Source organism: Notamacropus eugenii, chromosome 5, assembly GCF_028372415.1.
Source record: "Notamacropus eugenii isolate mMacEug1 chromosome 5, mMacEug1.pri_v2, whole genome shotgun sequence".
NCBI classification, from domain to species: Eukaryota; Metazoa; Chordata; class Mammalia; order Diprotodontia; family Macropodidae; genus Notamacropus; species Notamacropus eugenii.
In genome coordinates this window covers 129,129,721-129,144,073 of record NC_092876.1, presented here as the reverse complement: position 1 = coordinate 129,144,073, position 14,353 = coordinate 129,129,721, and the positions used below count along the sequence as shown (strand labels likewise).

Here is a 14,353-nt window from a genome sequence, read left to right as displayed (position 1 = left end):
ATCACAAGGCATCATAGAATCTTGAAGTCTCTATAGATGGATGAGACCTCAGGGGTTATCTAATAAAACTTCCCAATCGTGAAAAGATCACTGCTACAGTATCCATAACATGAGTTCATTACACCTTCAGGCCCTTCCTTTTACCACTGCCAAACTCATAATCTTTATGGATGGAGCTAGGCATGTCCTTCTTGCCTAGGTACGGCTCAAAAATATTCAGGGGCTCCCTATTTTAGAATGTTAGAAGTTTAAGAGAACTTATAAATCACTGACTAGACTCCATCATTTTATAGATGAGGCTGAGGAAGGTGAAAAGGTTTGTTCAGTCACAAAGTTATGAAGTAGCAGAGCCTGAGCTCAAACTCTAGCCTTCTGATTCCAAGCTCAGCGTTCCTTCACATATAATATGGTCATTTCTTGCCTATATGTTGCATTCAAAGTCCTCTGCAACCTGGTGCTACCAACCTTTACAGCCTCATCTCATGTAACTCCATGCACTTTACACTCTATCCAAACAAGACAACTCTCTGCTTCCTAAATATACCTGGGTTCTTCTCCCTCTCTGGGTCTTTCCTCATATACCCAATTCCTGAGATATCCATCCTCTCCCTCTGTCTGCTATATTCCTACTCATCCTTGAAAGTTCAATTCAAATTCCTCCTCCCATCATAAAACCTTCCTTGACCTTTTCCTTCTGGTCTCTCAAAACACTTTGTTTTCACTGTTCTTATATATTTAACATGTAATATAGCGTGGGGCATATTCACTATTGCAAGCTAGTCAGATCAGGCTCTTTTCAAGGGGGTTGGATGAGGAGAGGAGACTAAATGTTGATAGATACAGCCAAAATAAATGGATTAAGAGCTATGACTATGGTCCAAACATCAAAGTAATTCTATCCACTCCTGTGCCTAACTTAAATTGACCTCCTGGTGGCTGGTAAATTCAGGGTACCTCAGATACCCTAGACTTGTGCCTTTGTAAAAGGCCCCTAATCCTTTTATCTACTTCTCTATTAAAATGAATGGCCCTTAACATCCTCATTCCAACTCGAGTTGTCCTTTGCCTAAACAGAGATTATTTTTATGTTCTATGTGAGCAGTTAACATGTACAATTGGTTTTCTTATTCTTGGAGCCCAACTGAGATCCTGGAACCCAAGGATGATGGTAGAACAGAACTTCTGTTCCTGTTTTCTTTTCGTGTGAGTGAGTATTCCATAGGTGGTCTGAATGCTATCAATAAAAACCTTAAGGTGGAAGAGATCATGTTCTTTGAAATCCCAAGACCCAACTGCTGAGAGATCTCTTATTAGACTGGGAGTTCAGGGAATGTATCATATCTAGATTTTGTATCTCTTCCAGCCCTTGCCTCACAGGGCTCTGCAGACCATAGATTTAATAATAGTTTGTTGAACTGTAGCATTTCAATCAATCCACATTTAAGCTCCTCCCATATTCCAGGCACTGTGCTAAGGACTAGGGACACAAAAAGAGGCAAAAGACAGTCCCTGTTCTTGAGGAGGTCACAATAAGCTATATTCAGATCTATCCTTCTCCTTCTTGGGGCACATGCCTGATACTAGGATCACTAGATCAATGGATAACGTACAGTTTAGGAAAATTTGGGGGGTGTAGCTCAAAGTTGTTTTTCAGAAAGGTTGAATCATTCACAGCTCAAATGACTATACATTGACTTGCCCATCTTCCCATTATACCTCCAAAATTTTTTACTTTCCCCTTTTTTGATCTGTGCCAATTTTGATGGATGTGAGGTGGAACCTCAGAGTTGTTTTAATTTACACTTATCTTATTAGTAGTAATCTGAAACATTTTATATGGTTGTTGATAGCTTGTTGTTGTTCAGTCAATTTAGTCACATCCAATTCTTTGTGAGCCCATGGACCAAGGGTGGGAAACCTGCAGCCTCAAGCCCACATATGGCCCTCTAGATCCTCAAGTGTGGCCTGTTGACTAAATCCAGAATTCACAGAACAAAAGGATTTGATAGAAAAGGATTTGTTCTTTGAAGTTTGGATTCAATCAAAGGGCTGCGCTTGAGGATCTAGAGGGCCACATGTGACCTTAAGGCCTCAGGTTCCCCACCCCTGCACATGGATCCATACTGTCCATGGGATTTTCTTGGCAAAGATACTGGAGTGGTTTGCCATTTCCTTCTCCAATGGATTAAGGCAAATAAAGATTAAATGACTTTTGCCAGAGTCACAAAGCTAGTAAACTATCTGAGGTCAAATTTGAACTCAGGTCTTTCTGACTCTAGGCCCACAGCTCTAGTCCCTGAGACTTAACCACCTCCTGTTGGTAGCTTATATTTCTTCATTTGAGACTTACCTATTCATATTTAGCTACTCATCTGGTAACAAATAAATCTTGTTCTTATAAAGTCATATCAATTCTTTACACATAGGATTTCAGGACTTTATTATAGAAATTGGCTGTGAAGATTTTTCCCAATTAATTGTTTCCCTTATGATTCTCACTGACTTTCTTTTGCTTGTGCAACTTTTCAATTTTATAATTGAAATTATATAAACAACAACAAATTCTATCTTTTATGATCATTCTGTCTCTTGTTTAGAATAGAATTCTCCCCCGATCACAGTTGTGAAAGGTAGCTCCTTCCTTTCTCTAATTTTTATTTGACCTTTTAAATTTAGATCATGTACTAATTTGATGTTCATGTGGTATATAATGTGAGAACTTATAAGTCTATTTTCTGCCAAACTATCTTCTACTTTTCCCAGTTTTTGTCAGATTGGGACTACTTAGTCCAGCATTAGCTGTTAGATTACTGAATATAGCTCTACTCTGTTCAATTGGTTACCTAATTTGTTTCATTGATCAACTTTTTAATCAGCACCAACTGCCTCTTAACCAATACCAAATAGTTTTGGTGATCACTAATTTGTCACATAGTTTGGAATTTGGTACTGCTAGTCCCCTTTATTCTCACTCTTTTCCCCTAAGGATTTCCCTTGAGAAGCTTAACTTTTACTTCTCCAGATGAATTCTAACTTTGCAGTCTAGCTTTATAAAATAGTATCTGGGCAACTGTAATTATAAGGCATTAAATTTGTAAATTAATTTTGATAATATCATTTTTATCATTTATCATTTTTATCATTGGAACAGTTCAACTGTGAATAATAAATCTCTCTAATTATTTAAAATTTCCTTTATTTCTTCAAAATATTTTTGGTTGTATTAATATAAGTTGTGAGTGAGTCTTAGTAGATGGACTCCTAGATAATTTATGCATTCTATAACTTTTAATGGTATTTATTTTTCCATCTCTTCATGAGGGGCTTTGTTGGTAATAAAGGCTGATGATTTTATGGGTTTATTTTATATAATGCTACTTTATAAAAACCACACTGGTCCTCATTACCTCATGCCAGGATTATTGAAAAAGTCTCCCTTCCTCAAGTCTCTTCCCAACTTAAGTCTTTCTTCAACAAATCTATCAGGTTGATCTTTCTAAAATTCAGACCTACCCATGTTACTTCCCCAATAAACTCCACTGGATCCCTATTTTATCCAGGATCATATATAAAATCCTCTTTTTGGTTTTTAAAGACCTTTACAATCTGACCCTTTCCTACCTATAATAGCTTCTCTGCCATTTCTCCTAAATGATGCTCTATCTCCTCTTTGTGCATTTTCATAGGCTATTCCCATGCCTGGAATTCTCTTCATCTCCATCTTCTGGATTCTCTGGTTTCTTTCAAGTTTCAGCTAAAACCTTATTTTCTGGTCCCCTCCCTGATACTAGTGCTTTCCCTGAGATTACTTCCCATATATCCTGTATTTAACTTGCTCATACATAGGGTTTGGTTTTTTTCCCCATGTTGTCTCCTCCTTTAGATTTTTGACTCCTTGAAGTAAGGGGTTGTTTTTGCTTTTCTTTATATCTTAGCACAGTGCCTGGCACATAGTAAGCATTTAATAAATGCTTACTGACCTCATTTGTTTCAATTCACTCTCTAGGGTCCTTTAAATAAGCTACCACATCATCTGCAAATAGTGATGTTTTTATTTCTTCTCTTTCCATGTCTATTTCCTCAGGTTCTTTTTCTTCTTCTGACCCAAGCCCAGCATTTCACTACACTATACTGTCATGGCCTTTCCATCTTTTGAAAATAAGTTAAAATGTTACCCCCTCTGTGAAACTTTCAATGCTCCCTGAAGTTTCTTGTCATCTTTGGAACTCATTGCACTTCTACTTTTCTTATGCCCTTATCCTTTTCTAAATTGCATTGTATTTACTCATGGATACATTTTATCGCCCTTTATTGGACTATAAAACCAACAGGAGAGGCACTGTTCTTTTTAAAAAATCTATTCATATCTACCTGAACACTAAGCACAGTGTCTCCTTCTATGTATAAGTAGGCACTTAATGTACAGTTGTTGAATGCTTTTGAAAATGAAAAAGTAGAATTTTTATAAAAACCAAACCCCATTAGATAACTACTTTTTGCTTAACATTAAAACTGTCAGGGGGAGGGATAGGAGTAGAAAGAGAAAAATATTTAGTTTTATCGAACAGCTCAGTGTAAAACCACAGAGCTAGCTGACCCTTTAATGTGCTCCCTCCTAGCCAAACACACAATTAAAACTGGAAACTTGGGAGAAGCAAGGGTATTACCTCAGGACTGCAAATAAAAAAGGAAGGAAATGCTAGGCATCATCTATTGGCAGTATGATAGAACAGGATGACTAGATTTGGAGTCAACTTGGGTTGGAATCCTGCAGGATTTGGCAAATCATTTAACCTCAGGGTTTCAGTTTTCTCATCAGTAAAAAGAAAGCGTTGGATGAGATCATTTCCATTGTCCTTCCCTACCCAAAACTTCTAAATTTCAAAAGAGTGAATTTCAAAGAGATAGAGCAAAAACAGGTAGGAAATTCAGGTAGGTCATAGACTGAAAATTCCACAGGGACACTGGACAAAAAAGTATTGGGAGAACTCCAGAAGGAAATACGAATGATCCAAACACAAATGTTTCTGATGAGAAAGAAAAAGGGGAGCTAATACATGTTCTAAATATGAAAGTAAGGACAGATCAACTGTAAATGGATTGAAAATGTGATCCTGAAAGGGTGTTGAGTCTTAACACCCCAACCAAGCTCATTGTTAGTGACAAATGCTAAACAAAATGAGATCTTAGACTTCTGTTTAGTGTGAATAAGACAATGAAAACAGACTAAAGAGAGAAGGCAGAAGTTTGTGCTTCTTACCTTGCTTCCATTTTTTTTCTACCAAAGGGGGAAGCCCTACAGACTTGAAAAGTATAGAATAAAAATGATTAAGAGGGAATTCAAAACCTAAGGTGGATGAAGAGTTGGCAAGAATTCAACTAACCACCCTTAAGTGACCAGCCTAGACAAAATGAAAGAACAGATAGAAATGGTTACTGAGCCATAGCCAGTAATCTTTGAAAATTCATGGAGAATGGGAGAGATGCCAAAAGGCCCTAGTTCTCCAAAAAGAAGACATGTTCTTCAATAGACCAGGGAATGTGACATGTTTTTGACAAAATTCTAAAATACATCCTTAAAGGGATGGTTTATGAATGTTTGTTTGTCTGTTTGTGAGGGAATGCCATGGACATCTGGAATTCAGCCAAGTATTTTGTAAAGTATCTTCTGATATCTTTATGGATCAAGTTGAGAGAGGTGAGCTAGCTCCTGGTTCAGTTATAAGGATCTAAAACTGTTTGAAGGACTGGAACCAAAGTACACTGATTAATTAATTGGTGAAAATCTAGAAGGAAGCAGAATTTCTAAAATAGTTCCCAATGAGGGATCTGTCTTTGTGCTGACTCCAGGTTCTACTAAATATGAATCAATTGTTTGACATGGCAATAAAAAAAGATAATGCATTATTAGGTGGCACAAAGAGAAGAAACATGTTTGGAATGAAGGAGTCTCATCTGCCTTAACTAGATCATCTCTGGAGCATTGTCTTGACTTCTGGGATCACATTTTAAATGGTCATTGATAGCTACTACGTATGAGAGGAAATAGGAGATGGACCTAGATAATGAAAAGGATTTGAATCACATCAATTAAGGATCCATTGATTATTTAACCTAGGAAAAAGAAATTTTAGGGGCATATATGATTCAAATTCAACCACCATTTAAATGCTAACCATGAGCAATGATCGGCGCTAGGTTCACGTACATACACACACGCACACACACAAAATCAACACAACAATAATCTCTACTTGCAAAATACTTAGGTTCTAATAGCATTTTTCAAACATTCAAAGGGCTGAGGATTATAATTGGCATTACACTTATTTTGTTTATTTCCATTGGACAGAATTAGGAGCAATGATGGATGTTTCAAAGGCCAAGTTCAATTTAATATAAGAAAAATTCCTAATAGATCAAAGTGAATGGGTCGCTTCATAATAACAGGTTCCTGATTACTAGGAGTCTTGAAGAGGAGCCTGGATAACTACTTCACAATATGTTAGCTTGGGAAGGACCTTGGAGATCATCTAGTCAACACTCTTATTTTAATGATTAAAAAATGGAGGGTCAGATAGAAGAAAATTAGTGTGAGGTCCAAACTCAGAGTGTCAGAGCAAGACCTTGAATCCAAACCAATGTTCTTTTCACTGTATCTGTGTTATTGAAAGGTCTGCTGAGGGAAGGGTTGGACTAGATTTGTTTCAGCTTAACAAGAATTCTCTGATTCTATGAAAAGAAAAGAGAAAAATAACTATTTTCTTTCCTGTTGTCCATGTACAATTAAAATGTGGTTTTCATCTGGCACTAAGGATAGGGCTTTTCCCACTTTCTCCAGCCTTGCTGGAATGGCCCTAGAATATTAAACCCAATGTTTCCTTTCTTTGGATGACCATGTCACTTTTCCTCCTTCCTGAAATTCTCTCTCCTTGGTTGATAGATTCTATCTCCCAGAGCATCAGCTGCCTTCTGCCATGAAAGGTCTCTCCCATTAGCATTCCTATGGGGAGCACCTGCTACCCTCATCCATCCCTATTAACTTACTGCAAGGGCAGAGAGGTTGATTAGAAGGATAATTTTCCCTCTCCCTCACCTCCCTCCCCCTAAAGAGTATTGTTCCTTCACCCAATGACAAATTGATCTTCTAAACAAGTGTGTCTGCTAAATCTGTTACAAAAGTCTGCCCAGTGAAATGCACTTTCAGGATTATAAACAGTGACAGACTTGACAGTGGCATAGCTCATTGCATTAATTCAATGCTGTGTGTCAATAACTCAAAATCACACTTTGAATGATACTTGATGTCAAAATCCCAGGATGATGTGGCCAGACTATGAGACTGATAAACAGGGGTCTCTCAAAATCTTCATGTTATTAACAATGTATTTCTATGTCTAGAACAACTAAATTTCCCCAGTAAAGACACCTTATTGTTATTTATGGTTTTAATCTGGATGTCAAACTATAGATGTATTAAAATGGTAAATTATGGGAGCTTTTCATATGTAAGTGAACTATTAACATTAATATCAGGCAGCAGATGCCATCTTTAAAGCCCATGAGATTAACTAATTAGTCATTGTGCCCTGAACACATTGTGATTTACTCTGGAAGAGATGAGGAATAATAAATCAAATTGTCATTGAAGTGGGACCAATATGGCCTCTCAAATCCATTTGAAACAGATGAGGAATATATTTGAATCAGAGAAATGCCTAGAAACACAAGAGGGCAAAGACTATGAGACAAGATGAGGGCACTGGGGAAACAATGTTTCAGGGTAGATCATTTCCAGATCTTTATACAATATCCAATTTCTTCACAACTGCTTTCCTCCAAAGTACATAACTCTATTACTGGTCAGCCTTCCTTCTGAATCAAAAAAAAAGTTAAGTTTCACATCAACTGTTATATATTTTAATTGCCCATTAAAAATGGAACAGTGTCCAAGATTGTGCTTAGACTGTCAAGGTCATTAAAAACTTCCTCCCTATTTAAAGTTAATTCATTAACTTGTCTATAAACCAATCATCTGTGTAATAAATTTACATGTAAAAGGAATATTAAAAATAATGAATAATATGGGTGTGGTAGCTCTAATATCACTTCTCATCAGCCCTCATTACTATATTTGTAATATAGTTTACAAATATAGCAAGAACATCTGTAAAATAGTTTCCTATGTATATAAACATATATATAAAGAGATAAGACAATTACTTCTAACACATGAAGTTGGATTTCAAAATGATTGTAGACTTTTTGGCAACATATAATAAACTTGTGGTCTTCCTCATTGAATTGCTGTGAGAAAGAAGCTGGTGGCTGTGGCCCTCATGCAGGACCCTGGCGCCACACATTGGACACCTCTTGTCTAATTATTCATTGTACACATCTGGATTCTCCAGAGACTTTAAGCCCAGTTTTTCATATTCAGTCTCTCCAAAATAATCTACAGTACAATCTATTTACTCATTAGCTTGAAATGAAAGCTCAAAGTAGGAGTGGAAAAAGCATGTACTTAAGGGAGAAAGCCAGAAGGGAGGTAGGAGCATGGAATAGATAGCCAGAGAAAGGGGTTGTTACAAATGTGGGGAGCAGAACATTTACTTGAAAATTGTGATGTACTGGAGAGAAGGTTATTCAGATAAAGCCAAAAGTGGTAAGGAGATGAATGAATGAAAAGCATTTATTAGATGTTTGCTATGTGCCAAACCCTGTGCTGAGTACAGAAGATGCAAATGCAAAATTAACATTATCCCTGCCCTCAATGAATTTATGTTTTAATAAGAGAATGATGACCAGGGAAGGAAGCTGGGCTCTTGAAAATGACAACAGAGGGAAGGATGACTAGTGCGACTAGTAGAAAGCTAGAGCTTTTGGCAGAAATAGGAAAGTTATTCAAAATATTCAGAATTCAAAGGCTCCCTTTTTCCTCCTGGGTCAGAAAGGAGTCAGTTTAGATGATAATATGAAGGAAAGGAAGGTGAAAGGAGCAACAGAGCAAGAAGGCTGGAGAAGGTTTGGGTTGAAAATGAGGGAAGGAGTAGTTTAAGCAGCTTGGAAAAAAAGCAAAGGCCTTGGGGAAAGAGTTATGATATGGGTAACAAAAGAAAGGTGATACTGGTGATTGTTCTTGGTTCTGGAAGAGAACCATGACATCAGGAAGGAGATGTCAAGACTTGCAAGTGAACTGGATTTAAGTGAGGGAGGGCTGTGCAAAGTCACCAGCCTCACTTCTCTGAAGCCATCTGGGTCCAGTGGCAAGACATACATCAGAAGGACTGGAGATGGCCCTGGATGCAAGAGAGACAGCTGCATTTTGTAGGCTAAGGTCGTTAACAAGTCCCAGTTTGACTGAGGCAACGCCCATTCAGTGATTAAGGCTAGGTAAGAAATGAAGCAGAGAATGGCCTCTTTACCTAGATAAATATAATTTCTGGCCCAAACAAACAATCGCTACTTACACTCACTTTGAGCCAACAGAATCCAAACAATGATCCAGAGAGGCTTGGACTGGGACACATTGTTGGCCAATCAATGAGAGAGTAATTTGGGTTTAAGGAATGGTGCATAAAAAAGAAATCTAGCCTGTAAACCCTAAAATATCATGCTAGATTTCAGCAATCAAAATTTATATTCCTTTGGGCAGCACACTGAGTAGGTAAAGGTATGATTCTCTATGTGGACAGAGGCAGAGGTGGGAAGGAAGGAAAGAAAGAAGGAAGGAACTGCTTTGCTCAAGTGGAACTGGTCAGTTGGGTCCCATGTGGGGCAGCTACTCCTCTTCCTCAAAGGTTTTGAACAGGGCTGTGACATCAAGAAAGAGGTATCATGACTTGCAAGTGAATTGGATTAAGTGAGGGAGGGCTGTGCAAATCTAGCAAGATAGAGATCAGGAAGACTGAAGATGGCCCTAGATGCAGTGGGAGCCTTTGATTTTTTTTTTCTGAGAGAATGAAGGATGGAGGATGGATCAAAAGGAGAATGTGAATGGAGAACAAGACGATAACCGCAGTACCGCGATGTAGTCAACAGCATGAGAAAATATGTGTGAAACAGGGTCCAAGAAGGATGAGAGGAGTAGGGAGGATTTATCAGGATTCAGACTACGTAAAACCAAGAGGACTTTTCGATGATAGTAAGGGTGGAGGGAAGATGACTTGAGGTCCCTTGGCTAGGAAGAAGTCAGATACAGAAATGAGAGGAGAGCTGCTTGAAGGGAGGAAGGGTGTTGTGGCTTTGCGGTGGCAGAGCACAGGTTTGAGTGGACCCGTGAGCTGCAAGCAGTCAGTCAGCCAAGTAATATTTATTAAACTCCTACCAAGTTTCAAACCCTGTGCTAAGTGCTGTTGAGATAAAGAATACAAAATGATCCCTGAAAGTATCCTCCAGAGGTGGGTGGAGTCATGACCACAGGGCGGGGTCCAGCTTCAAATCTAGAGAGGGAAGGGACTTCAGAGGCTACCTTAGTCCCCCCGTTTTCATTTTACAGCTGGGGAAACTAAGGCCCTGGGAGTTACAGTAAGTGTCCTAAGATCATACAAAGAGTAGAGGTAGAGAAGAAATCCGGCTCGGGATGCTGGAGCACCAGCGGCGCCCCTCCCTCTCGCCTCCCTCCTAGCCCGCCGGGCTGCCTCACCTGTATGAGCTGCTCACAGCGCTCGTCACCTCCTCGCGGATCTGGCGATTGAGGGCGTCGGCCGCCGCCCTCCCTTTGCCGCCTCCGGCCTCGGGGGGCGGCTGCGGCTCGGACCCCTGCAGCCCCTGGCCTTCAGCCCTCCGCAGCATCCACGCGGGCCCCGCCTTCTTGCGCACCTCCCACCAGTCTGGTCCCGACGCCTTCCCAGCAGAGGGTTCTCCGCCCCCCTCCTCATCAACCGGAGCCTGGGCAGGGGCCTCGCCAGATCTCCACTCCTGACTCTGCTGAGGCCTTCGCCGGCGCTCCTCGGCCTTGGGTGGACCCGGGGAGGCCGAGGCCGGGGCAGGCTGCGGCTCGGACCCCTGCAGCCCCTGGCCCTCTGCCCGCCGCAGCATCCACGCGGGTCCCGCTTTCTTGCGCACCTCCCACCAGTCTGGTCCCGACGCTTTCCCAGCAGAGGGTTCTCCTCCCCCCTCCTCATCAACCGGAGCCTGGGCAGGGGCCTCGCCTGACCTCCACTCCTGGCTCTGCTGAGGCCTTCGCCGGCGCTCCTCGGCCTTGGGTGGGCCCGGGGAGGCCGAGGCCGGGGCAGGCTGCGGCTCGGACCCCTGCAGCCCCTGGCCCTCTGCCCGCTGTAGCATCCACGCGGGCCCCGCCTTCTTGCGCACCTCCCACGAGTCCGGTCCGGACGCTTTGCCGGCAGGGGGTTCTCCGCCCCCCTCCTCATCTCCGGGAACCTGAGCCTGGGCAGGGGCCTCGCCAGACCTCCACTCCTGGCTCTGCTGAGGCCTTCGCCGGCGCTCCTCGGCCTTGGGTGGGCCCGGGGAGGCCGAGGCCGGGGCAGGCTGCGGCTCGGACCCCTGCAGCCCCTGGCCCTCTGCCCGCTGCAGCATCCACGCGGGCCCCGCCTTCTTGCGCACCTCCCACGAGTCCGGTCCGGACGCTTTGCCGGCAGGGGGTTCTCCGCCCCCCTCCTCATCTCCGGGAACCTGAGCCTGGGCAGGGGCCTCGCCAGACCTCCACTCCTGGCTCTGCTGAGGCCTTCGCCGGCGCTCCTCGGCCTTGGGTGGACCTGGGGAGGCCGAGGCCGGAGCCTGTTGGGGCTCGGACCCTTGTGGCCTCTGGCCTTCTGCCCTCCTCAGCATCCACGCGGGCCCCGCCTTCTTGCGCACCTCCCACGAGTCTGGTCCGGACGCTTTGCCAGCAGCGGGTTCTCCGCCCCCCTCCTCATCTCCCGGAGCCTGGGCAGGGGCCTCACCGGACCTCCACTCCTGGCTCTGCTGAGGCCTTCGCCGGCGCTCCTCGGCCTTGGGAGGACCTGGGGAGGCCGAGGCCGGGGCGGGCAGCGCCTGTGGCGGGGGCGGCGGGGCCGCCTTGGGGATCCAGGGGTGGTCGCCTCGCCGCGGCAGCGGCCACGCCCGGAAATCCTTCTGGTACTGAGTTTCCTTCTCAAAGGGCATGTCGGACGGTTGGTACTCGTTCCGAGGTTTGCAACTAGGCTCCGGGCGCTGAACTTTCCACGCCCTGTAATCCTGACGCATCACAGAGTCTGCTGGACCCAGGCCAGCGGCTGTCTTGGCCTGGGCCTGGGAGCTGGGAGGCCCAGGCTCCCGCTCCCCGCTGGGTCCCGTTGCCCGGGAAACAGCATCCAGGTCGCCTGGGGCCGGCTGCGTCTCTATGGCAACGGAGCGCGCCGAGGGGGGAGCATGCTGCGGCTGCGCCACCCGGGGCTGCTGCGGTTGCGGTGGGGCACCCGGGTGGTCCGTGGCCTCCGAGTACTTGGTGAAGACGAGGGGCACCGCGATGTCCGCCTTGTCCAGCTGGTTCCAGAAGCGGGCGATGCAGCAGGCACGAGTGATGCATGGCCAAGCCATGATGCTTGTGTCCAAAGATCTTTCCTTCTGCCTACCTCTTCTCTTCCCACCTAAGCGAGCTAGGCTGCACCGATCTTGTTCCCTTGAAAGAGCTAGCCTCCCTGCGCTGCCCCTTACCCTCTACCGCTAAGTTTTTATTTTATTGAAAAGCACACACTCACCCTACTTAATCAGACCAAAGTTCGGGATCAGTACTGTTCCTTGTGATGAAAAAGTCTGCAAGCGTGCGACCTGCCCTGCAAAGGATGCAAATCGGCTGTAACTGCAGACAAAGGTGCCAGATCTTCTCCCAGGGTCGTGTCGCCAGTCAACCCGAAGCAGAACCCACAGAGGATGCTGCAGGTTTAAGCCCTGCTGCAGAGACGGGCGGGGCTGCCTGTCAGCCTGCAGGGTCCAGGGAGGGCTGGCTGGCTCGGGGCTTCTCGGTTGTCTAGCCCTATGCAGTACCGTTCCCCAGATCCTTCTCCCCACTCTCGGCTCCCCGCTCCCCGCCTGGTCTACTTAGCTTTTCCCAGTTGGCAAAGCCAGGAGGAGAGAGGACAGAATGACCTGCCCAGAGGTGATCATCTGCTGGGAATCCGGAGCATCGCTGGAACTGCTGCAGCTACTGCTGCCGCCGCCGTTGCTACTGCTGCAGGGGAAGCGACCCCACCCACTAACAGCAAGGGGGAAAAAAAGAAGCGCACACCAGGGAAGATGCTGAGGGAGAGAGCTTTGCGGAGAAATCACCTGCTTTCGTCAGCGCGCAGCGTCTGTGAGCTCGTCACCCCACTCCACCCCCGGCTGCTCAGTAACTACTTCCTGCTCAGCTGGGAGCCAGGCCTTGGAGCAGCTGCTCGTCTCTGGAAGGATGCAGAAGGGAAAGAAATGGTTAAGGCGGCTGACCCCTTTCAAAGGTCTTCCCCCTCCCCAACCCATCGCAGGCAGCTCAGCCGCGCCCTGAAAACACTAAAGACCCTTTTGGGAATTCAGTTTGATGCAGACTACAAATGTTTATTTACTTCTCTGTGTCCTGCTGGGTGAGAGACACATAGTAGGCCTGACAAAGCGGACACAGTGGGGGGAGGGAGGTTATTGACTGTTATTTGGTAGGGAGAAGAGAAATTTCTCCTATTTGGTGGGGAACATATTTTAGTCATCCTCAAGGCTGACTTACTCAGGGAGCGGTATCCTAGGACAGAATGGGTATTCTCCCTGAGTAGTGGTACTGGTCTTAGGAGAGTCTTCGCTCCTCAATCCTCCCTCCTCCCCGCTGCAAACTGTGATGTAATGAAGGATGCAGACCCCAGCTATTTAGCACCAAAGAAGGGACAGCAGCAGAATCCAGGCCTTTTTCTTACACCCTACAACCTATGGACAAGAGGACCACGTCTGTGGCTGGACAACTTCTAAGGAACTAGAAATAATAACATACTTCTATATCACTTTACATTTTTTTTTCTCCTTTAATCATCACTGAACAGCTCCTGTAAGGTGGATTTAGGCTCAGAAAAAGGAAATGGCTTGCACAGTCAGTCATACAACTATTAAGTGCCAGGGATGGGACTTGAACTTAGGTATTCTAATTCACAATTTTAGTTCCTTTTGCACTTTTCTTACCTCTCAAATTAAAATTCCCTGAGTCTCTTCAGACTGAAATTTGCAAATTAGTTTGGATAGATCCCTTCCTGACTCCTTCCCATTCCCCCCCCCCCCCACACACACACACTTCAGTGCTATTAGGCACAACACCTCTGACAAGGGCATAAAGAGAGAAAGCCAGAGGATCAGAGGCAACATGGTGTAATAGAAAGAATTCTGGATTTGGTGTCAAAAGACCTGAGCTTGAACTCTG

The 14,353-nt window shown here is 44.4% G+C and overlaps 1 protein-coding gene and 1 long non-coding RNA gene across 4 annotated transcripts in view; one reads left to right on the top strand and one right to left on the bottom strand.

The window, feature by feature from the left end:
• Positions 1-13,224, bottom strand: part of MAP6 (microtubule associated protein 6) — a 93,799-nt gene extending 80,575 nt beyond the window's left edge. For all 3 annotated transcript variants that reach the window (XM_072610806.1, XM_072610807.1, XM_072610809.1), the window contains exon 1: positions 10,646-13,224. In XM_072610806.1, coding sequence (XP_072466907.1) covers positions 10,646-12,519 — 1,874 coding nt within the window. In that variant the 5' untranslated portion in view covers positions 12,520-13,224. The remainder of the gene's footprint in view (positions 1-10,645) is intronic.
• LOC140505146 (uncharacterized) overlaps positions 1-14,353 on the top strand; it is a 110,037-nt gene that overhangs the window by 71,566 nt on the left and 24,118 nt on the right. The window lies entirely within an intron of this gene.